At 37.4% G+C, this 26,622-nt stretch overlaps 1 protein-coding gene across 1 annotated transcript in view; it reads right to left on the minus strand.

Moving 5' to 3' along the window:
* FSTL5 (follistatin like 5) overlaps positions 1-26,622 on the minus strand; it is a gene marked incomplete at both ends in the record, with an annotated part of 271,920 nt that overhangs the window by 196,630 nt on the left and 48,668 nt on the right. Inside the window, one exon of the mRNA XM_080343428.1 lies at positions 14,567-14,815. Within this exon, the coding sequence (XP_080199554.1) occupies positions 14,567-14,815 (249 nt within the window). The remainder of the gene's footprint in view (positions 1-14,566; positions 14,816-26,622) is intronic.

Genomic DNA, 26,622 nt, shown 5'->3' on the forward strand with positions numbered 1-26,622 from the left:
ACAATCTGAAACACTTAATTTCTAATTTCTTTTAAAAATACTTAATTCAAAAATATTGTAAATATTAAAGAAAGCATTAGCATATAGAATAAGTCACTTATCCTCAGGTACCTAATATATACTGACTTCCTATGTTCAGAATTATTAGGGACTTTAAAACCTTTTGCCATTTTTTTTCCTACAAGGTTTTTTACAAAAATGTGTTTTTCCAACCACTGTAGCTAAAACTTCTGCTTTAAAACTTCATCATACAGTAAAAAAGATGGATATATTCCCAGTGTGGCCATTCACCATCTGCTTAAGCAAATACACTTAAAGATGCTTCTACAATTGTGATAAAATGACATCAAATCTAAGAGCACAAAGAGCTCATATTCCACAATGATGATTGTACAACTATAGTTTGCATCATTAGGGAACAATAAAAGTCTTTATGTTCCATTTGAATGGCAAGAACCTTTATCAAAGAGAAGCTGGAATAGGAAAATAACAAAGAAATGATCCATTTGGCAGTTGTCTTAAATTTAGGAGCAGTAATGAAACAACTTCTTGACCATAATTAGTATTTAACACCGCACAGTTACCTTTCTCACTTTACAGTATTTTTACTGATATACAAGTCTTGCCATTTTACTAGACATCACAAGTGTTTTTGTTCCTCACCTTCCAGGTTTGATTAATCATAAACACAAGTAAATTTCATATTCTTAGAAACGGTTCAGTTGTTATTCTTTTAATTATCAACATGATGACTGGGAAATGCTAAGTTCATAGCTTCCTCCTTGCACAGTGAAGTACCTTGACAAAAAAAGCCTGAGTAAGGAATGAAAACTTGCAGTTTTATTAGTCAGTAGCACTTTTTCTCTTCTGTACAACTAACATTACTAGATAGAGATCAAATCTGTATTAAAACAGTGCTAATAGCAAAGCTTCAATATACTGCATGTTTACCAGGAGTCCTAGTAATAACCCTATAGAGAATACAGCTAAGAACTCTACTGCTTTAAGACCAACATCAGCAGTTTTCTTTGGCAAAAACACTTTCTTCTAGAGATTCAGCAGTCTTGGTCTCTAAATAGTGGAAAGAAAAAAAAAATTCACCATCTGTTTCAGCCCTGAGGGAGACAAACTTTCCTGGCAGTATACAGTTCAGGATTTAATTGCACCCAAAGCCAATACAAGTAAATGCAAAAATATAAAACATCATTCTTAGCAAGTGAAAGTTTTCCATAATTTTACTTCAGCATATTTCTTTGGGCTACACTTTCACCTATTTTTGCTGTAATCTCTTTTCCTTTATTTCTGTTGTTTGTTTTCAACAGTTTTAAATTAAATCCACATTATCATTACAAATAAAGAAAAAACTAAAAGATCTAATTACATTTTATTGTGCAGTTTATCAAATTTCATTTACTCTATGCTGAATACCATGAAAAGCACATTTGCTAAGGCAAATAACAGTAGAAACATTTTCTAATCTCAAATAACTTTTTTAAAGCAACATAGTTTTTCATGAAAAGTAAAAACTTCAAATAATATACATTCTGTAAATATGAATGTATTTTTAATATCAGTAGCAAAGCTCTGTGATTTCAATGACAGCAAAAGGGAAAAGATCAGAGTCAAACAAAAAGGGAACTAAATTATACTGAGGCAAAAATTAACTATTTTGAATTCCTGAAATTATGCTTTTAAAAATCAGTTTCAGCTGGAGGATTCTTTGGGACATTCCATATAGCTTTCCACATAAGCCAAGTCTGGTTTATCTCAGGACCAATTCTGTCCCTTAATTTGCTAATATGCTCTCTTTTAATTGTAATTTATGTTAAAAGGAGTGTTGTATGGCATCAACAATTCCATAACAAATAAAGAAAACGCTGTCATCGGATAAGTCCACTTATTATGGGTCTCTGCAAAGGTTAAAATTAGTGTACAATGATATAGATAATTAACTTTTTTTAAATGGAGGTAATATATTTAGTGTAAAAAACCCCACCACGTCCTGTCAATAAATAGAATAAATACACTACAACATTCATCAAAATCATGCTGTTAGTTATTTTGTTTACTTGTCTATAACACGATTAAGAGTGTATACTGCCCAAGTCTGCCTCTGTTAGAAAATGCTTGTAGCTAATTATTTTCTGGCCATTTACCACACTTGCTCGTACCATCACTTCGAAAACGGGAAAAAAAAAATTCTTCGGAGGCTATTGCTTTGTTCAGTTGCTACATCACATACTAGCCAACTTGAATTACAAATATTATGTCAATGCCTTGTATATGTATCCAAGTGTTAACGATTTTTAACGGCCAACAATATGTTCCATCAGACACATTTCCCACAAGACCTAATGACAATTCTGACATGATTTTAATTAAAACTCTAAAAAGTTTGCATTCAAACCAATGTACATTAGCTGAACGGTTTGTTGTTTTTCTAAACCAAATAAAACCCTAACTTAAATGTCTACCTAAAGACATGATTTCCTCTGTTCATTACAAATACATGACAACACAGTTTAAATTTAGTTTTATGTGTTGTCTAACAAATTTCACTGCTCTATAGTTCCCAACTGATATCTAAAAATAACCTGATTTGATAAAAATAAGTGAAGAATTCTAATAGGCAACAAGAAGTTTTAAGTTTGGAGTACATGCAGTCATTTTGTAGCTACGTTATGGACTACAGTTGCCTATTGTTTTCCAGTTTTGAGCACCTCTGTTTCTCACAATATTAGACAGCACCATTATTTATTTTAGAATGCCACAAAGAGTTGTGCAGTGGCTTTTTTGCCTTTTCTAAAGCTTATTTTAAGTTCATATTAACATAGACATTGAGGATGCAGAGACTATTTGAATCATACTTGTACAATCCCCGTACTCCCAGCAATGTGTCAACACATTTATGACAGTACGGACCTAGCAGAAGAGCAAAGAAAATCTATCCTGTGTGTACCTTCCTACCTGCAACAGCAGGCCTGAGCTACAAGGTTAGAAAGGAGGGCACTAGTAGAACTTTAATGCTACCTCTCCACTGACCGCACTTTACCAGAACTCTACCTCTATTTCTCTTCCTCTGTTCTCTCCAATTCTCCCTCAAAAGCGCTAGAAACTACTGGCTGAAGTAGAGCATGGCATGCTACTTTCTGGCCCTTCAAAAGCACGTGTAAAGTAAGGGTGTTTGTTGGTGGTACTTATCCACAGAATCACAGAATGGTTAAGGATGAAAGGGGCCTTTAGAGGTCAGCTGGTACAATCCCTCTCCTCAAGAGGGCCACCTACAGCTGGTTGCCAAGGTCCAGGTCCAGGTTCAGTCAGGTTTTGAACAGGTCGAAGGAAGAAGACTCCACTACCTCTTTGAGCAACTTGTGCCAGTGCTTGGGTCACCCTCACAAAAAAAAAAAAAAAAAAAAAAAGCACCTCCTGATGTTCAGACAGACAGCAGACAGAACATCCCAACATCCCGTGTTTCAGTTTGTGTCCATTGCGAAGAGCCCAGCTCCATCCTTTTTGTACCTTCAGGTATTTATTCACATTTATGGGCTCCCCCTGAGCCCTCTCTTCTCTGGACTGACCAGTCCCATCCTTTCCTTAGAGAAGAGATACTTCAGTTCCCTAAACATCTTTATGGCTCTTCGCCAAAATCTCTCCAGTATGCCCATGTCTCTGTTGTACTGGGGAGTCCAGAACTGGACACAGTACTTCAGGTGTGGCCTCATCAGTGCTGAGCAGGTGGGAAGGATCACTTCTCCCAATCTCCTGGCAATACATTGTCTAATGCAGCCCAGGATGCCGTCAGCCTTCTTCATCACAAGGGCACTTTGTTGGCTCATCCCTTTGATTTCTCATAATATCAGTGCTACAGATACACAGTCCCTCTCCCATCATGATCCCTTGTATGGAAGGAATGATACAAGATCCTGTACATCACCTGCTTCCATAAGTAACACTTAGAAATAACTACTGTTGCACTATTCAACCAAATGCAAATTGAACTGAAAAATTGAAGTTTACAAAGTATTTGTTACAGTAAAAGAAGGTGAATGAGGCACTTCGTTCAATACCTAAAAAACCCACAATGACTAAGAATAATTTAGAGCAAGAATGAACAATATATGCACTGCTAATGAAAAAGGCTTACTTCTAGTAAATATTATCCAGGTATACAGACTTGGAAGAACTATTGTAGTTGTATTGGCAAGTATAGAGGAGTTATAAGCATTTGTGAAACTGCTCACGCAAACACAGTGTCTCCATTTTAAGGAGAAGAAAAAAAAATAAATAACTAAAACTATTTTTTTCTCCAGTTAAGCACTCTTTCCCATTTACTTGCAGAAGTGGAAAAAAAATCCCACCAAAATAAAAAACACTAAATGTACTTTCAGCCAAATTCCTGAATTTCATACAGCCTGTAAGTAAAGTATATTATCACAAATAGGCACTGAGTTGCCATCCACACTAAGAAAATAGACAATCTGGGTAATCATATCCACATTTAAAATGTTGCTTCTCTGATACAGTGACATGATAGAGACTTTAGAATGTAGCTTTCAGTGTAAATGCAGCTTCTTTGAATAGATTAAACATCGTCAGCAGAAGCAGAAAAAGCGTAACTGCAGAATACATAACAGGTTTAGTTTATTGACACATCTATTTCACTGTCGAAGGAATTAATATACAAAGATTGGGACTGCTCTAGCTACTGAAAGTAAGAGATGTCTTCAGCCAGTCAAAAATATCTTATATTCATAATGTGTTTGAGGCTTGTCACTGCCTCATCTTGTATTTTAAATCTATGAATTTAATTTGAAAGAAGGAAAAAAGAGTAGAGTTCTAGGCTTTAGCTGCAAAGTGGTACAATATCACTAACAGCAATGAAAGCAGGGTATGTTCAATATTTAGTTTTTAAATGAAGTATGTTATTTGCATATTCTCATAAGTATCTTACACCCAACTTTACTCCGCAGACTTAGTAGCAGGTATTACATATGTACGCCTTGCATCTCTGTTAGTTTAGGCAATTTAAGACAATTGTGGGCATGCTTGAGGAAAAATGATGGCAGTCTTCCAAATCTCCTGAGCAATGCAACTCAAGAAAATGAGTCATGTGGGGACAGCAGACAAGAGGAACAGTACTAAAATTTAGGTCATAGCTTCAAAGGGCAATAAAAAGAACCAGTTTTCCATTGGTTAGAGCATCACTTTCCAACAAAAAATGCTGAAAGAAGCAGAATATATACCCGACATTAACACAACAGTGATGTTTACCACTCTGCGAATGCACAATTGCTAATGTTAATAGTTAAAAGCATTTACGATCTCTGTGTGAATTCATACTTAAGAAATTAGCCTTAAATCATAAGTGTTGCACCAAAGTGAACATATGTAAATCATGACCTCAATTCCTGATATAAGCTAAATAATTCCTATGCTGTATGAAATATGTTTTAAGATCAAGCAGAATCTTTCTTACTTAGTCTTCTGATAGAGTTCTGAAAAGATTTTTCATATTTCTTTTCATAATCCAGTTTATGTTGAATATACATCTGGAGCAACAGTTGAAGCCTGACAGTTTATCAGCAACCTTAAGGGTGTATGCTGCCTGCAGGAATTCAAGCTTTCAGAAAGAGGATAATAATGTTGTTTTTGAGAACTTCAACAGGGAAGGCAGATGATAGCCAAACAATAAAAGCAAAGACATTTTAGATGTCTTAGAAACAAGTTCTGTTGCAATGAAAACACTGTACCGGAATGTCATTCCTAAATTTCTTTTGAAAGACTAACTAATGATCAACACTAAATTAATCACAGAATCACAGAATGTTAGGGATTGGAAGGGACCTCGAAAGATCATCTAGTCCAATCCCCCTGCCGGAGCAGGAACACCTAGATGAGGCTACACAGGAACGTGTCCAGGCAGGTCTTGAATGCCTCCAGAGTAGGAGACTCCACAACCTCCTTGGGCAGCCTGTTCCAGTGCTCTGTCACCCTCATTGAGAAGAAGTTCCCTCTTTTATTTAAGTGGAACCTTCTGTGTTCCAGTTTGTACCCACTGCACCTCGACCTATCATTGTTTGTCACTGAGAAGAGCCTGGCTCCATCCTCGTGACACTCACCCTTTATATATCTGTGAACATTAATGAGGTCACCCCTCAGTCTCCTCTTCTCCAAGAGAACCAGCTCCCTCAGCCTTTCCTCATAAGGCAGATGCTGCATTCCCTTAATCATCTTTGTTGCCCTATGCTGGACTCTCTCCAGTGTGAGTATTCAAGATTTATTATATTTAAGATCAGATGCAATTTTTCCTGGAGTGAAACAGAAACTTAAATGTTTCCGTTTGAAGAATATGAACATCAAATCAGATGAAATAAATGTCAACGCTTCTAAATGAATGTGCCAATATTTTAGGACCAATCTAAGACCACAATCACCTGGGTCACAAATCACACATAGGCAAAAAAAAAAAATTATCTAGTCCTGTTGTAGTCACTAAAGAGGCAAGACCAGTGTTCTAGATCTTTTCTGTGGGCTACTGTTAGGATTTAGTTCACTTCATACAATCACTTTGGTTGCAAAAGACCTCAATTCCCCCAGCCGTCTTTAAAACAAAAAAAGCCTTCAGCCTCTCCCCTAGTATTTGCAAAGTCTGCTTGTGAAAAACCCTGTTGTTTTTACTGATGAGATCTGCTGTGTACAAAGCACACACAAAAGCTTGTTTTGAATCTGTTCCTGATGCCTTATTTGATAATTTTTAATTCTTTTATTGGAACACAAGACAACCTACTAACATCCACCTTCAGCATGCCCCAACAATTTCACAAGCCTCTTCCATTTCCCTTATAAGCCATTTAGTACTTTTAGTCATTCTTGTTGGCGTCTTCTGAACTTTTTCGACTTTGCCCATATCCCTTTTGAATTTGTTTATAGTCAGCTCTAATCCTCAATACCCTAAACAACAGCAAACTTTCTTACCTAAGATTCTACTTTCTCTTTTGGAACCAGACTGAAAAGCAAACATTACAGCAGTCCTCAGAAATCTAGCCATTTTAGTAAAAGTAATAAGAAATCTGAAGCACACAGAGAGTTTAACAGATTAAATAAATAAAAAAACAGACTAAAAGAGGAAGAGAAGTAAAGTAACAGTAATAAGGATGCTATGAAAGTTACTTGTAAGTAAAAAGCTTAGATATGAAGTAATCTTTATTCCAGAAATATTCCAGAAAAGTCATAGTACAAAGGAGTATCTGTTACATTCCGGTGGCTTCCTAGTAAATAGCAGTTTGTCATAATGATTGATTGTATCACTGTGAATAGAAACAGGTTTAGTGTAAAACGTACAAGAAGCTGATGGTGCAAAGAAAATATAAGATGAAGTTTGTCAGGGGAAAGTTTTTAGTCTCTTTATTGGCCTGGATTTATGGAAGTGAAGTAATTGAAGTTAGCAGCAAAACATAGTTGAAGCTTATTTAACACTCGGTGTGGAGTATTCACCACTCAGCATACTGTCCCATGCAAGAATCCAACTGAATTTTTCAGAAGCCGAAGAAGCCTGCAGACTTCTAAATTCAGGACACACCCATGGACTTCATAGTGCCACTTCACAGAATGAAGATAGCAGTGGAGGCACTAAGCAAAGCAACTCCAGTCCCTCTGAATCACCATCCCCTGGGGCTTGTTAAAGCTACAGCAAGTGACAGTCAGGAAAGCATTACACAACAGTACCAAATGCAGTGGGAGCCTGATGGTGGGATTTCTTTTCTCACACAAAACATGAAGCTGCTCTGCAACGCTAAGCACATGGCTTGAGAACAGCCAGGCCACTGGGAGCAGACAGGAGGCAGAGGCTACCCAGGCAGAGAACTATGTAGTCAGCAAGCCAGCAAACATAGTGCCAAGCCAGAAGGGCACAGCAGCACAGACTTCCCATCTTACACTGTCAATATAAGATATTGTAAGTAATTGAAGCTTTGAACTTTGATTTTTGCCACTAGTATTTCCTTTAGTTCATAATTTGTTTCCTCTTATTTTTACTACCAAACTGACCATCTTGGCACTTAGCCATCCCTTTTTTTCTCCTTGATACACTCACTCCCTACCTTCGCTCCATTATTTCCTTCACTTTCCCTTTTCTCCTACCGTCTCCTGTATTCTCTTCAGGAGTTAAAAGCTAGTAAAGCCAAAAATATGATAACCAGGCTAAGTAAACTAATAACCAGGCAGCTGGTCACTTCCTCATTCCTTCATTTTCCTATTAGTTGAAATAATAATTTGAGATCATTCTTAGATCACCAAGGATTTCCTAAAGAGTTCCATTAAGTTCTTAGAATAATCTTAAATATTTTGAAACATTTTTTGACACTTAAGGCCCAAGAACACCTCTGAAAGTGATTGTGGAACTTGCATTCACTAACATCTAGTCAGAAGACACTGGACTTCACAGGTATGAAAGAAAGGACTCAACAAGTATAGAAAATACTTCTAATATAAACCCTTTTTCTATAGACAAAATAGTAATTACCTTCTCTGCAGAATAAATTTTTTCTCTTTACCAGAAAATGTTGAGACACCTTATTGAGTATCTCAAGGGGTCATAGTCAACATTCAACCAAGACATTAGGAAAAATGATTCAGCGTCTGAAGCAAGTTATCACGACATGCCAATAAGCAACTGACAGAAAAATAACAAGAAGAATGGAGAAAAAGTGGAAGAGGAGAGTTTACAGATCATGGAAGGAGAGGCTGGCCACTTGGGAAGAATATAAGGCAGCTGTCAGAGAGTGTAGGGAGGCAACTGGGAAAGCTAAAGCCTCCTTAGAATTCAACCTGGCGAGAGGGGTCAAGGACAACAGAAAGAGCTTTTTCAAATACGTGGCAGATGAAACTAACACCAGAGGCCATGTAGGCCCACTGATGAACGAGGTGGGTGCCCTGGTGACAGAAGATACAGAGAAGGCAGAGTTACTCAATTCCTTCTTTGTCTCTGTCTACTCTGCTGGAGGCTGTCCTGAGGAACCCCATACCCCTGAGGCCCCAGAGGAAGTCAGAACAATGGAGGAGTTTGCCTCGGTTGTTGAGAACTGGGTTAGGGAGCAATTAGGCAATTTGGACATCCATAAATCCATGGGACCAGATGGGATGCAGCCGTGGGTGCTGAGGGAGCTGGCTGAGGTCATTGCTGGACCACTCTCCATCATCTTTGCTAAGTCTTGGGAAATGGGAGAGGTGCCTGAGGACTGGAGAAAAGCACATGTCACTCCAGTCTTCAAAAAGGGGCAAGAAGGAGGACCCAGGTAACTATAGACCGGTCAGCCTCACCTCCATCCCTGGAAAGGTGATGGAACAAGTTATCCTTGGTGCCATCTCAAGGCATATCAAGTATAAGAGGGTCATTAGGGGCAGTCAATATGGCTTCACCAAGGGAAAGTCATGCTTGACCAACCTCATCGCCTTTTATGAGGACATAACAAGGTGGACAGATGACGGCAGAGTGGTGGATGTGGTCTACCTTGACTTCAGTAAAGCCTTTGACACAGTCTCCCACAGGATCCTCACAGCTAAACTGAAGGAGTGCGGTCTGGATGACTGGGTAGTGAGGTGAACTGCAAACTGGCTGAAGGGAAGAAGCCAGAGAGTCATGCTCAATGGGGTGGAGTCTAGTTGGAAGCCTGTATCTAGTGGAGTGCCTCAGGGGTCAGTACTGGGGCCTGTATTGTTCAATATATTCATCAATGATTTCGATGAGGTACTAGAGTGCACTGTCAGCAAGTTTGCTGATGACACCAAGCTGGGAGGAGTGGGTGACACATCCGAAGGCTGTGCTGCCATCCAGTGTGACCTGGACACGCTGGAGAGTTGAGCAAGGAAAAAAAATAATTAAATACAACAAGGGAAAGTGTAGAGTATTGCATCTGGGTAGGAACAACCCCAGGTTCCAGTATAGGTTGGGGAATGACCTATTAGAAAGCAGTGTAGGGGAAAGGGATCTGGGGGCCCTGGTGGACAACAGGATGACCATGAGCCAGCACTGTGCCCTTGTGGGCAAGAAGACCAATGGCATCCCGGGGTGTATCAGAAGGGGTGTGGTCAGTAGGTCCAGAGAGGTTCTCCTTCCCCTCTACTCTGCACTGGTGAGACCACATCTGGAATATTGTGTCCAGTTCTGGGCCCCTCAGTTCAAGAAGGACAGGGAACTGCTGGAGAGAGTCCAGCGCAGGGCAACAAAGATAATTAAGGGAGTGGAGCATCTCCCTTATGAGGAAAGGCTGAGGGAGCTGGGTCTCTTTTGTTTGGAGAAGAGGAGACTGAGGGGTGGCCTCATTAATGGTTATAAATATGTAAAGGGTGAGTGTCACAAGGATGGAGCCAGGCTCCATTCTCAGTGACAACCAATGGTAGGACAAGGGGTAATGGTTTTAAAACTGGAACACAAGAGGTTCCACTTAAATTTGAGAAGAAACTTCTTCTCAGTGAGGGTAACAGAGCACTGGAACAGGCTGCCCAGGAGGGTTGTGGAGTCTCCTACTCTGGAAGCATTCAAAACCCACCTCTGTAGCCTCATCTAAGTGTTCCTGCTCCAGCAGGGGGATTGGACAAGATGATCTTTTGAGGTCCCTTCCAATCCCTAACATTCTGTGATTCTGTGTGAAAAGTAATTTCTAATTAAGGGTAGCCACTATCTTTATTCATGTCAAAAATGTACAATTTCCATGACAGTTTCAAACACCAGGAAAAGACAGAGATACTTAAAGGTTTCTACTTCAAGTACTGTTCTATGCCTGTGTCTCACTCCTATGTTTATACCAAATATGATTTAATTTAGGCCAAGAAAATAAACTTAGCAAGTTACAATGACAAAGGAAGAAGTCCCATAAATCTGGCCATGCCCATGTCAGATACAGGAATGGGAAGAACAGTTCATATATTCTATTAACTGCTCCAAACGGTTCCAGTTTACCCGCACCACCTGGTAGCCTACAGTTGGACTATATCAGGAGGGTACAGCTTTGACATAGGTAGCTTTCACTTCCTCAAAATGCATTTATCAAAGGTTTCAGACATGGCTTTTTGGGAAGAATTTGATACGTGTTATCTGTTTTGTTTCATGCACAGCTTATGTAAGACACACATTTCTCAGTTTCAGCATTTAAACCAAAGACCTCTTTCACTCTAGCAAGTCAACTCTAACTCCACTCACCATGTCCAAAAGAACAATTTTCAAACCGTTAAGCAGAACTCATGATGTTTGAAATAATCTATAAATCATTTGGTTACAAGATGTATTATTTCAATAATTATAGCTACTTGGCTGCTATTGTAATGTTAATCAGGTATACAGAACATATGCTTATAAAATTTTATTTTCCAGCAGACACAGAATACTCGAATGTGTTTCTGGTAAGTTTGCTCCCTTAAATAAGGTCTATTTCTCAGCTTCTCCAGTCTTGGGGGAAAAAAAAAAAAGCCCCAGTACACAGCTGTTTGACTGGGGTGGAGGGGGGGGAATAACCCCGCCACACACACACCAACCACCCTCATTAGCACTAAAAGATGAAGTAAAAGATCTTTAATTTTTGATTACAATCGCCATATATATAGAGAGAGTCATTGTTGTCAGAGACAGCATCTTGCAGGCATGTTGAGCCTCTTTCCCCTCCTGCCCTCCCCTGTCCCCTCAGGTCACATTAGCCTTTATTAAAGAATTCTATGAAAGACAAAACAACATGCACAGAATATTTGTTTTCTGAATGCAAGATTTTTTGGTGTGTTTTGTTTTTTTTTTTTTTTTCTCTGGTCTCAGAAGTAGCTCATTGAAGCGAGATCATCTTTGCTACAAGATACCAGCTAAACTATCAAGGAGGAAGTATGGCAGTGCCCTCCAGACATCATCAATAGTGACAGGGTTCATATTCTCCATCCAGGACTCCCACTGTTGAGGGACTTTTCCTATTAACTTTTTAATACTTTTTGATCTAGTAACTGGTAGGACTTCAGCCTTACTGAAGGCAATCTACTAGTGTTGGGCTAAGAAGTGTCTTGCAAAAGGAACATATCCCACAAAAATAGTTTGAAATCTTCTGGCTCCTTTACCATACAGATACAGTGAATGTTGAAGGACATATTCAACAGTCACAAATGGCAACAATGCTTTAACACCACTGCGCTGTACTACAGTAAAGAATGAGCTGAAGTTATCAAGGTAGAAATTGAGACTGGTAATGTCAATATATACCAAATAAAATAAAGGAAAAATAACTGCCCCCAGTCTCACCTGTTTAACATCACTGAGCACAACATAATATGATAAAGAAAACAGAAAATGAAATATTTTACATTATTTGTAGGCATTTACTTACAGTGCTCTAATTAGAAGATGAGTATCCTGATAAATAACAGTTTAGAGTAAGTCACTTGGATACCATAGTTCTATTCTGAATATTGCCACTGACTAACAGAGAAATCTGGTTTTTTAAGCCAGAATCTAAATTAGGTGTCTGAAGTTGAGCACTGTTCTGATATTTCATTGTCCAGAAATATGAAACTGAAGTGGTAAATTTAAAATACAAAGAGGAGCTAAAAAACTTTAGGCAGCATTTGGATGATATTTCTAGCTGAAGTACTGCCTTACATTCCATTTCAGTAAATAAATCTCACCACATCTTTCCCCTTCAGAAAAAGAAACACTATATTTTTGCAAAAACCTTCTCTGAATTTATTTGTGTTGTATGTAGCACACTGAAGAACTGAAATTAGCCTCATAAATTTCAACATTTTAGTGTTTCTTACTGTCATTGCTTCTATCAGAGTACTGCATCATCTAAACCAGAAAGTTGTTCAAGTTTTTTGTTTGTTTGTTTCATTGTTTTTAAATCTGCTTAGGTTCTCAGTTTCTTAAAGAGATTGTCATTGTTAAGACACAAGATAGAAGCAATCATGTTTTGGTTTTACTGCACAAACTACTCCCTACAAGCCCCATATGCTACACTCCTAAAACCAAATTTTAATTTTCCACTACTTCAGAACACAGGCTACAAGTCTATATATTGTGATGATGTATCAATTTTATTTGGTGTCCACATTAAGTTTTGAACAAATGTAAACATTCACTATAACTTACAATTCTATTTCCCATTATAAGATTTCCATACACCACCTTTAATCTATAAATCCCTGTCCCTTAACATTTTTTGATGAAGTTACTGAGCTTAACATGTCTCTGGAAGGAGGCAATAGAGGAAAGGCACTTCACCTTAGCAGTCACGTCCTTTACTCAAAAAGAAACAATTACATAAAACCCAGATGTGCAAGTATTATTTTTTCTGTCTTTAATTTCTTGAGGAAAGAATTTTTTTGTGTTTCTCCCAACCTCATCCCCAGTATTCAATTGTTTTACTAAATAAAATAGTCACAATAATAAAGATATCGGTGTTTGTGCATGACCTTGGATATTTGGATCTGGTAAGGAAAGCCCATCTTTTCATTTGAAGGACAAAACCTCAACCATAAATACTGCGAAAAATTCAACTTTGAAAAATCTTAAAATGTTCTATTTGATCGGTTTAATACTGAAATACAATCTTTGAAAAGTCTGATTAAAATTTAAGTGGAACACTGAAATTTAAATGCATGTTCCCTACAAAGTGAATTTGATTTAACGGAATTATTGCAGTAGACTTATTTCTGTGCTGATAGTAGTTATGAATTGCTGTTACTCAGAATGCAACTATATCCACAACATATAACAACATTAACAAAAATAGGACAGCTTTTCAAAAGACTATTAATTCAACCGTTAGGTAGGCTCATTAAAAAATGGCCTTGTTTTTTCCCAAAAAAAGCCATCTGCCTGTTTTAACCAGTAAAAATTTGCTGCAAAGTACTATAAACATGTTCAATAAGGGTCTGTATTGGCAGAGTTCCAGCAACCTGCAAGGTGTGCTCAAATTATGTAAAAAAGAGCAAGTTGCATTTTTTATACCTTCAGTATAAGACACTTAACATAAGGTATAACTCAGCATTCAGGCTAGCATCTCTCAGCATTCAGAAGATTAAGTAGTTGCTAAACGTGCATGCTTTGGTAAATATGCAAGTAAACTCTTCATAGTTCAAATTCAAAGCAAGGAACACCCGTTAGCCATGAACAAGCTGCTGGTCTAGCAACTTCAACGCCAAATACAAGCACAGGTCATGCAGCCTTACAAAACTCCTCTGAAATTCTAAATTCTGCTTTTGCTGTAACAGAGATTAATATCCTTTGGGTTTTGGGACTGTAAGTACATTCAGATGAATGAGGTCAACAGCCATATTTGTAAAACAAGCTACTGTGGATTAATTTCCAAGAGACAACTGGTTTATTCAGGTTAAAAAGGGTGATTGTCCAGAGCACTGAATACACACAAAAAGAAAAAAATCCATAAGATATCTCTAGAGTGAAATAGTTATTGCATTAATTTTTGGAGTCATTTATTCAGGGTACACTCAGTACAGCCCCTATAGAGCTTTAATGGAACTGCTTGAAAACACATACCTGACAGCAATATTCCAGATATTTTTCAGCCGTGCTTACCTTTAAAGAAGCAATCTTCATTGTGTACAATGGTGACCTTTTGCTTTTTCAGACAGGCAGCCCTGTGGACTTCACAATGGTTTTCATAGAATTCTCCATCGGAGCCGCACACAGGCTTGTAATGCGGCTTGCAGTGCTCCATGCACACACACTCAGCCTGGCCAGTCTCCCCATTCACAACACAGTGTCTACCCAGTCCGCAGTACTTGTTTTCGCATGATCCGAAATGGCCATCTTGACCCATATACCCTAAAAAAGAAAAAAATAGCTTTGAGATGTGAATTACATTTTGTTTAATTGCGTGCAACATATAAAAAAGATTGCCTTATGTAAATGAAGTGAGAATATGTCCTTTGTTATATCCTTGATTAATGCTTTGCATCGGTCAGAGTGAAATAAATTTAATCTTGATATTATAACCAGGTATACTCTTAACTATTGCCTTGGGTTAGATTAACTGCAATTAAGAGCAACATCTAGTAACATAAGATTTATACTCTTAATTAAAAAAAAAAAATCATAGTAAATAATGTATTTTTAAATGTATATTGAAGTTTATTACCTTAAGATAGCTAGGCTATTGCATGTGATAGACCAATGCATTCTCTAGAATTTAGATCACAGAATCACAGAATCTGTGAAGTCAGAAGGGACCCATAAGGATTAATGAGTCCAACTCTGTACTCCTCATAAGTCTACTTAAAACTAAACCATATGACAAAAAATATTGTCCAGATGCTCCTTGAACTCTGATAAGCAGATAAAATAGACATTCACACATCGAGACTGATACACAAGAACTAGAGCTTTGTCAAGGCTATTAACCAACCTGGACCAAAAAAAAAACAAAAAACAAAAAACACAAACACAAACAAACACACACACACCAACAAACTACAACTCTGTAGTGGCAATACAGTGACACTTCAGGGAACAGAGCATGTTAGAAGAGCAGAACAGCTCTATTAAGTAAATGGTGGCTTGAAGGAGTCAAATGAGCCTTTGAGTATTTGAGTATTTCAATTAGACAAATGGGATTTGGATAACAAACAGAGCTTTAACAGGGTTGCAGTACAGATAAAGTAGTTTCTGCTGCACCCAACTCCCACTTCATTCTGCTCCTAGAAATATGGAAACAGATTGTCCAGATTAGGCTACCAAAGCCATCTGTCCATCTTCTATCCTATCTGTGCTGTCACCCCTACGTAAAGTACTGCAGTCAGTAGCAAATCTCTAGGGGAACAGGGAAGTTATGTGTACAGTAATATTTCCTTCGTATATCCTCAGTTTCCATCTTGGCTACCACAGAACTAACTATGCAGTTACTTCATAGCAAGGGAAAGAGACAAGGGGGAAAAAAAAAAAACCAAAAAACACACCACAACCATAACATTAAAACACACAAAACAACACCACAACAGATTTGTCAATTTGCAATTACTAAAACTTTAATCAGTGTTCTGATACCATAACTGTCCTAAAATAAGTATAAAAATACTAAGATGTCTCCAAATGTGGGACAGACACAGCCTTTCACAGTTTCTTCATTTTATTCTCTTGCTGTATACTTCTAATCTCCAGAACAAAAAAGACTTTGATCCTCAAATACTATATACACTTGGTATTTTAATGTCTTGCAATACAGGGCATTTCAAAAAGATGGACCCAACATGTTACAATTACACAAAAAAATTACTAAGAGTTTAATGAGTTATCAAGTTTTAGTAACCTTTTTATAAATGTTCTATGTTCTCCCCACTTGCTATACAGACTATAAGAGTCTCATTCATTGGTAGTTCATGGCTGCAGAGATATAGTGATTTCAAATTGGGTCCATCCTTTTGAAACACCCTTCACTTTTCCTTATCCTTATAGCCTAGCTGAATGACGCTTGGCTGCTCCATAAAAAAAATAGTAAGAATAAACAAATGGCAATGCATAATTTGGTGGAATTAGATTCATGTTCTTTGGTGAAAAGCTAACATGTCAATATTATAGTTTGATGCACATTGTTTCCAACCACTGAGAATTTGGGGTTTTCACTTCAGGGGCAAAAGTAAGTTCTTAGATCTTTTTCTTCTTAAGTTTACAGGTCTATTAGACCTAAGACAACAGTGTTTTCAGTCTTTGCTTTCTCATACAGCACAAATTTTCTACAGGCAAGCATACTACAAAAAGCACACGACCGTGAAATTTGGCTCTAATATGACAAATGCTCTCACTTTATTATGTAACAATTTGAGCACAAAGTAGAGAAGACTACATATTCACCTCAAGTGTTGTATATCTGAAATAACTACACTACAGCAATGGAACAGTATAGACCAGGTTGATGGTGGGTTTGATTGCTCATGCACCAGACTGACCTGAAACAGGCAAATCCAATTCGACAATAAAAATTTTCCCTAAGTTTTTGAAAATATTACTCTTTCTGCCAACGTACCACCATTACATACAAGCAACAGACATTAACTGACAAATTAACGTAAATCCAGTTTCCTTCCACTACCACTAACCTCCGATAAAGTCTGGCAATGTCTGAGAGTACTTTACAGCACAGGTCATGTACACACATTACAGAATTCTAGGACTTCTTTGAAGTGATAGAACTGCTGCAGCTTGAGGCCAAAGTCCATAAATCATTATTATTTCTGCTTTCTGAATTGGAAGATAAAGATCTCAGTCTGACAACTGCTCTGAAATACTGAGAGGTGTGTGGTGACTCAACAATGCACTGTGCTGTATATTGCTGTGAGAGGAGAAATCAATTTAAGACTTCACTTGGGACTCCATTTTAGTACTGTAATTGAATCTGATGCCAGAATGCAAAACAGTTACTTTCAGATGAGAACGATTTGCATAATATATATTGATATATGTCAGCATATAGCAATCATGTACATCAATAAACAAGCAAGCTTTTTGCCCTAATGAAAAACTATATTACTTTGTTATGAACTGTTTTATAAACATCTCCATTTTTTACACCATTAACTATTCCAAAACAATAGATGTATTTGCATATATCACTGCATATGCAACTCCTTCTATTGAAGTAGATAGTAAAATTCCTATTGACCTTAACAGAAGTCTTTGCCTTAAATTCAGCTATTTTTAACACCTTCAGCATTATTAACAAGCACTGTTCTGTGCTATTTTTAATTTGGGAACTTCTGTGCTATTTTTCATTTAGGAACTTGCAGATCTTCTAATGTATTGGATGAAAAGGAGCAGCTATGCAGTGTTTCCAGTGCTTTACAGTACATAATTAAGAAAAAACAGCTTAAATGTTTATTCTTAAAGAGTCCACCAACTAGTGGTTACTGAATCACTCAAAGCAAAAAAAAAAAAAAAAAAAATTAAAAAAAATAAATATATATATATAAAATCCATGCAATTTCAAATGATGTGACAAAAAGTTCATGAACACAACTTTGATATAAATTTGAACTAAAATGCACTCAATTCTGAAAATGTAAACAAACCAATACATAGTAAATAGCTACTGTGAGAGAAAAATAAATTGATTTAGACATACATACATATATATATACACATATTTTTAAATAAACTAGTGACACAAATCTAGGAATTTTAAAGACCACCAGTAGAAAACAAGGTTATATGTAATTGCATGGATTTGATCTTCATTAGTTAAGTCAAAATACTAATGCTATTGTGGAGGATCAATTCAAATTAGCAAAAGGTGCAGGGCACATACAGTAATCTTGGATTTTTTTCGTTCACCTGAGTGGTAAAGCAAAAAGACCTGCAACTGACTAATAAAGAAACAACTGCAAAGAACTATTTAGGAGTACTACTGAGAGAAGTTTTTCCATGGATACTTATATTTCCTCTTTGCATTTTTGGGCAATTATTCATTAAATATTGGGACAACCAGACCTTCTGATTCACAAAGGAATAAGCTAGTAAAATAAAGAAGATATCAGATGTTTTGAATAGCCCTAGTAAGGGACGCTTACTAGCTATGGATAAAAAAGCAGAAAAGTACAGCAATCTTGCCATTATCAAACAAGAAATCATTTTTTAAATCCATCTGGGCTGTGACTTGCAGTCCCTTCACAAAACACTTGACTTTTTCAGTGATTCTCAGGAAACTCCAGTATTACTTTGCCTGCCTGGAGTTATTGTTAATGGCAGTATACTTTTCAAAGAGTGATAAAGGCGATTTTTGAAGTGTGTTTGTTTGTTGTGGTTTGGGTTTTTTTGGTGGGTGGGTTTGGGTTTTGTTGTTGTTGTTGTTCTGTTTTGCTTGCTTGTTTTTTTTTTTAATGTCAGTGTAGATAAGTCTACTGGGACAAAATGGTTGAGGATGCAGCACACATTCAGAACACCACCATCACTACCTCCCCTGCAAGTTAAAAAACAAAAACCACCAAGGTTTTCTGGAAGCTATTCTTCTATCTAAGCATTTAGATTTAGAAAGTAAACTAATCCAAGATGATCTTAGGTTCACACATTTGGACATAATTCAGTAATTTAGCAGAGTAAGCAACCCAGCATATTCAATATTAAGAGACTGAGAACAAGTAAATCAAGATGACAAATAATCTATCCATGAATGCTAATCTTTTTCAATTTAATTGGTATTGCTTATGTGATGATAAGTCTGTATTTGTCAGGTGTCACAAAAAGTGTGTACCCATATCAGCTACGTTAGCATACTCTGAATTTTCAGTAAAAAAAAGTGTAATACCTACACACTCCGAGAGGCTCTATACTACTACATAAAACAAAACGTGTTCTGTTCAATTTGAAAGTCAGGAAACTTAAGTTAAAAAAACACACACTTAAGTAATATCATTAAAAATGCGTTATGCCTAGGACAGACAAAGCAGTCAGATTGGTTCTTCAGATTCTCTTGAAACTTGAGCTCTAAACAGACAAAATAACAAAAAGAAAAGAGTGTGGGTTTTTGTTTGTTTTTTATTGAAGAAGCAAAAATGCTTTGACTTTTCATTTAAGACCACTGTAATAAATACAGTTTCAAGCTGTCACTATTCCTCATACATGCTCCCTAGCTAAAGGCCAGCAAGAGCAAGTTTTAGGTCACAATCACATCATTTACACTTGGGAATAATTATGTAGATGTTGTAGTATGCTAAAGGCTCAGAGGAATATGCACTTTTAACTAAACAGTTTAGAGAAACATTGCACATGGAAACCGGCAGTTCATGGGATTGTGAATCACCACATTCTCCAGTTGGCTCTAAACTGGAAGACGTGGGCTTTCTGTATGTCGAGCCCTCTCCCACAAACTCAGACATTTATTTTTTTTTTTCCCCACGTATAATTTGCATTCATGGGTTCTATGATAACTTGCAGCATTATCTAAATAAAAGTGGCAGCTATTTTTAGAGACAATACATCAATAACTTGTATACAAATAACCGATACTGATTTTTGGGGTCAACGTTCTTCCCCTCTCCTCCCCCTTTTGTTTAAAAGGTTTCTGTAAATTACAATTCCAGCTCTACAGCTGCATATTTGATATATTATCTATGAAAGGCCTAACCATGACTGTAATGCTAATGTTGGTAAGTGTTCAGTGCAGCCTTAAGTTTCACATGAAGCAGAAATATCTCAAGGAAAGCAGTGAGAAGTGGAAAGAGAAGATTGATCACCACCTAACATTAACACTGGTAGGGCATTAACACTGAGCATGACTTAACATGAACTGTATATGCTCATAAATATTAAAAAAGCCCTAGACTTTTTTTTTTTTTAAAGCTATAGTGTTTTAAAAGTAGTTATTCAACAAATTTTATCACCAGCAAGAACAGCTTGCAATTATACTGACCGACCATGACACTAAATCTGCATTACTCATTATCCAGCTCCCTTTGTATACAAACTTCTTCACTAATTTAGCATTTTTTTAAATTTTGGTTAGGAATACTTTAGGCAGCAGACAAAATTTAAAGGAAAGAGTGGGTTATTTGAAGTAAATAAAAATTATTAATAATTTGTCAATATAGCATGTATGGCAATAAACTTCCTGCTCATAACAAACAGCACATATCTTAATAAACTAAAGAGATACAGGATTTTGAACTCTCCTTACCAATGTATTGTCTAAATATGGTCTTAGAGTGTCTTACCATTGCACATGCCTTGATTGTAAACTGGCATCTTTGGTTGGTTGGTTGTTATGCAAGCCTGTATTGTAACAGACACTACAGTTTTAACAACTGACTCCTGAGTTATCTGCATTCCAAACTCTTACCAGCTTAGCCAAGCTTGTGGACACACTACTAGGAATTTCTATTCCACACATTTTTCTGAAGAGACAGGACCTTTGGAATATGGTCATCTGGGGCAGGGTAGTGGTGTGGAGAGAATCTCATTTGTGGTCATGTTCATGGAGTTGTATGCGAAGTAATTTGAATGTGTGTGTTCTATAAATTATATACAGACATTTAAGTATTTCTTACTAATTCTTAAAGTGACAAAAATGTAAATTCATGCTTCATGTTTATTCACTTTTTTTTTCTGTGACTGACTTAATGAATACAGAGCATCATCAATTTAAACAGACTTTCATACCACCAACTAGAACATGAAGCTCATAGAAGTAGAAGAAAATACACCAAAAATCCAAGTATATTCAAAACATCCAAATATATCAGAAAACCACCTTCAAAACCCAAACTTTTAAAGAAATCAGCCTTAAAGATAATCCAATCTCACATCCTTTCCAAAGTAAGATTAAAATCAGAGATCTGTCGGTTTTCCATGTAAAAGTCCTTTCCCATCTCTTCACATTCAATGTTTTTTTTTTTTTCATCAATTTATTTAGAAGCTTAACTACAGGAAGAAAAAAAAAAAAATCAATTAACTGTCCAATACATTCTGAAGTTCTCTGTCTCCACGCAGCAGTGGAAGCGGAGGAAGGACACAAGAAGAAGAGGGAATTGTGTCAAGAAATTACTGCTCAGAAAGACTACTCAAATAGTAGCATTTTTCCTGCCCTCAGAATAACAAAAGTTAGAAAAAAAAACCCATGGTACACTAGTCAAGCCCAAAGCTCACTCCTCTACAGAGAAGCAAAGAATCACTTGTTTACCTAATTAAATCTGGTAGAGGAGAAAGGAGTGAGATTTGTCACATCACAGGTATGAAGAAAAAAAACATCTCATGGGAAAAAAAAAAAAAAAAACAAAAAACCAACAACTCTTAAAATTGTGGTCCTTCACCACAAGGAAAATCGTTAGAGTAGCAATTTAAACATAGTCATAGAATTTGAATACGATGATTATGAACACAATAGGAATGGCCAGTTTGAATAGATTCCCATTGATAAAGGTGGAAGAGTATTCACAAAAGGCTGATTGTGGTAAGATTTTTTCCAAAAAGCAGTTCAAGGGCAGTTCAACGGCACATGAAATTACAGATGGCCAAGTCTGAGGGGCTCTGCTGCCCTTTACTGGTGCAACTTTGTAATATTAAGGTAATGAGATAGGAGCTGAAAGAACTTCAAAAGATGACCAATACATGCGCACAAGAATGTGCTACATCACTCTAACTGCAAAAAAATGCCTGCACATATTCAGTTACCAAACCAAATAAACAAAAAATAATTCAGTGCATAAAATGTGAAGGACAGTTCTAAACCACAAAGTAGGATTAAATATGTGGAATTCAAGACAATAATTGCACAGAGATAAAACAATATGAGGTTTACTTAAATCAATATTTTCTATTTCCTAAACATTTAAAGTTGTGAAATAGCTGTACAGCAAGAATTCTTAAATAAATACAGAGGCAGAAATCAACTCTTGTTAGAATACTGTTCTTCCTCCCAGCAGGCTTTCATAAGCAGAGGTGCAAACACACTTTGAAGAAGACAGAAAAAGAGTGAGCTATTCCCATTTCCATACCAGACAAAAACCCCTCTTAAGAGCTCTGTCAAGCAATCCCTCATCATGTACTCTTTTCTGTAACTCTGCTCACCCCAGCTGTCACTGAAGGCAGCAATTTGGATCTCTTCAAAGTTTCTCAGAGACAGAGGCAAAACAGAAGTTCATGTCGGCAGCAGTAGTGGTTCAAAGATGGGAAGGCAGGAGAAATTAAAAAAAAAAAAAAAAAGAGAAAATCAAGAGCAAGCACCACACCTGTGCAGGGTGACTATAGACCATACGCAGCTGCAGTCCCCTGGCCACAGCCACCTGCAGCTCATACCGCCAGCCCTGTTCCCAACTGCAGCAGCACTAGTAGGTCATACACATGGCAGAGCATTAGTTGCTGTATTATGGTTTTCTTTAAGCATTAACCAAGCAAGCTGGAGTAGCATATACAACTGTGTACTATGCCTGCAACCAATTTTTGACTGGGTCTTGTACTGTCCTCTCTGTATTCCTCTCTACCTGACTCTCCCCCACCCCCAACAAACTCACACACATAAAAAAGCCCTCCCTTTGTAGGGAGACTGGAAGTACTGTAAGGACTCACACCTGCTTAGAACTTCATTGAAATATTCTGGTGCGCTCAACATTTATCAGTGAGGATTAACAGAAAAATACGCACACATTATGACTACATATGTTGCTTTTTTTTTTTTTTTTTTTTACATTTAAAGTCAAGCTGAATACACTTAAAAGAATGCTTGCACTGTGTATTCAAATACAGTGATTTTCTTACTCTCCTGTAAAGAAAATTAGGAACAAAATAGGAGAAAGTGCCACACTTCTAAGAGAATAAATATGCAAAACTACAGTGAAAAAAGGAGAAGGAAAACCCTGTAATATCAAGACAATTTTCAAGTGTTACATACCCATCTATTAACCTGAAATATGAAAACCTCCCATAAGAGTTTATCTGCTGGTCAGAAACAGCTTAGCAACTTTGCCCATGCAAATCCCTTTATTCTACCAGCACTCTGCAGCTATCTTGAGCAAACTTCAAAGAATCTAGCTTCATCAGAACAGCAAAATTTAAATCATACCTCCTCAGCCTGAATCAAATTGCAGACAGGGAGCAAAACACCATATAAGAAAAAGAGAAGACATGAAAACACACAACCAGCACTACATTAATTTAAAATAAATAAATAAATAAAAATCAGCTTTTTAGGCAGAAACATGCCTCACCTTCCAGAGCCTTCACCTGTTACTCCCCACTTCCTGTAAGCTGACGCTTTATGGGCTTTCTCCGGCCCCGGTGCCCAAGCGCAGCCCCACGCCCCCTGCCCTGGGGCTTCCCCCCTCTCTCCCTTCCCCACTCGGCATCAGGAGGCTCCGCAGCCGCGCAGCCCTCTCTTCCTACGGCTAAGACTACTCTTCTGTGGATTCCTGCCTCTATAAACTCACTCACAGGCATATTAAGCGCCCGCTTCAATATCACAGCATAACAAATGACTGTGACAACTTCACCGCACAGCCCTTCCTCCAGAGCAGCACCCTGTCAAATCTCTGCCTGAGCCAAAATCAATTTTGCCGCTAAAGTGCTGCTGGGCAATGCTCTGGCCCTGTGCCCAGAGCCCAGACAGGGTCATGTGTGCCATCTCAGGGCCCAGGGATCCATGGGTTCCCTAGTGTGAAATTACTGTCCTGGCTGGGACTGTTCATGTGCTTGTGGGAGTCAAAAAGTGTTGTCGAAGTCGCTTTCACTGCTAGGAAGTGATTTGGAACTATATTAAGACTTGCAAAAATCCTCTTCATTGATCATACTCCTTATATTTGACCAGGGACTGTTAAATTTGTAAAACTACTTGGCGGCTCAAGACCTGCTACTTGTCTTATACAAGAGAATAGAAAACATACAGGTCTGAAACTAACAGATGAACATATTTGGAGTAAGAGCACTGCTGGGTCTACGTGTAAATATAGACTGATGTCCTTCCAGAGATTTAAAGCCAGAAATTCATTACTTTAAATTAAATCCTTAGTTGTGTGTCTGGCATTTACTGTGTTTTCCTTTCTCACATATTATCTTTGTCTTTTGAAAAGTGTTTATTATCTGTTTAACATCAAACCAGCAGCAAACAGTGTATGCTCTAAAACAAAGTGGGAAATAACATGTTTGCCTCATCACAGATACATGGACCTTTATTCAAATGGTTGATTGCTTTTCAATTGCAGCACAGCAGGCAATCATCTATTCTGCCAAATGTGTTACCCAATGTCACCAAGAGCAGGAAATGTGCATTACAGAGACAGCAGTTTTGAAAAGGTCATAGTTTGAATAACCTTTCACACATTTTAATGCTTATTTGAAATATAGCTTGCTGAACATCACCAGGGGCTAGCTGAGTTCACAGGCAGACAAAAAAACCTGAGCATTGCTCACTTATTATTGAAAAAACAGTCTGATTAGTTTTAGCAACAATGACCAAAATAAGTTAAACTCTCAGTTAAATTATTGACTGGAATTTTCCTTTCACTTAGTTAAAAATTACAAAGGCTGTAGGATTTGTTCTCAAAAACTAAGGTAGTAATTTCTGTATCACACAATATTAACTGTTCCTTTTCAAATGAAGAACAGATTTGTCAATTTTGAGTTAATAGTATAGTAAAAGACTTTGGTTTCCTCTATAGGCATATGCATCTTTCCCTGCGATTAAATACACTCCTATACAAAACAACATTATAAACTGAAAATTTAACTTATCCCCTGATCAAGAAGCTGGTACTAAAAAGGTCATTGAATTTTCCATGGTCCAAACTAGCATACCATAATACAGATACTTTACATTTCTCGTGTTGGGCATTGAAACAGCACTGTTTTATTGTTGTTGGTTTGTTTGGTTTTTTTTTTAGTTCAAGGCCCTCCCTAGAGCAAAGAGCTGTGACGGCTTTCTACTACTTTCCCCAGGGACCTCTACTAGAAAAAGTATAGCGTAGACACTGAGCGGCATTTAAACCATATGGTTAAAGTGCAGCATCATTACTGTTCAAGGAAAGCTAGAGAAGACATGTCAAGCATTTTTAGATTAACTGGCCATATTTGCTCCTGGTAAATTTGACATTGCCTATTTATTTCATATTGTTACTAAGGAACTGTGGTGAGCTGACCCTTGATGGCACATAACTGTCCACGCAGTTGCTTGCTCAGCCCCTCAGGAATTCAGAAAGAATTCAATAAGGAATTAATCCACTAATTCCCATCAGCAGGCAGATGCCTAGCCACCCCCTGGCAACAAGCGCACATAACAGGGCCATGCCTTAACCACCGATGTCCCCCCTTCCTCCTCCTTTTCCCCAGCTGTTATTGCTGAACAACAAGTCATATGGTATGGGATATCCCTTCGGTCATTTCAGGTCAGCTGTCCCAGCCGTGTCCCCTTCCAGCTTCTGCTTGGAGAGGAGCAAAGTGGGAAAAAGAAAAGGCCTGGGTGATGGATGTGCAAGCCTTGTTCAGCAGCAACTAGAACCCAACAGTGTCCTGGTCACCCATCTACAAGGCGACACTATGTGGGCTGCTGTGAAGAAAATTAACTTAATCCCAGAGGGACCCAATACAGGAACAGTGTGAGAGCTTTGTAGGCATTAGTAAATCCAGCAAGGTAAAGCGGACAGGGGGGAAGCAGGGGGACAAGCAGAAGGAAGTTAATCTAAAGTGTTAATCAGTAGAAGTTTTTAGGAAAAATTATACTTAGAAGAATGTGATAATTTTTATATTCAGAATTTTTAATTCCATTTCTTTGACAAAAGTATTAAAAAGCTAATATTTTCCATGACCTTTACCTGTGTGAAAGATAAACACGTAAAATTTAAAAGTTTAAGGGTTATTAAGGCAAGTTATGATCTTTACAAACCAAATGACCCATGTGTGGATTTCTGAAAGAAAACAAACTTCAAAATGTAAATGTTTTTGCTTCTGGAGCTTGTTAAGATAAAATCATCATCTTGTGATATCTCATGACTTGATTCTGCCATTTTAAGTTAGCTGTCAAGTGATGGATAGCAAAATGAACTGTGTATACACCTCTTTTTTTCAGAGCAGAATTGAGCCTATTTTCTCCGTATATTCAGCAAAGTTGTGTCTTTTTCTGGAGTTCAAGTTAACCCAAAATATCTACATTTCCAAAAACCACC

Source organism: Nesoenas mayeri (genome assembly GCF_963082525.1).
Source record: "Nesoenas mayeri genome assembly, chromosome: 4".
In the NCBI taxonomy this organism is placed as follows: Eukaryota; Metazoa; Chordata; class Aves; order Columbiformes; family Columbidae; genus Nesoenas; species Nesoenas mayeri.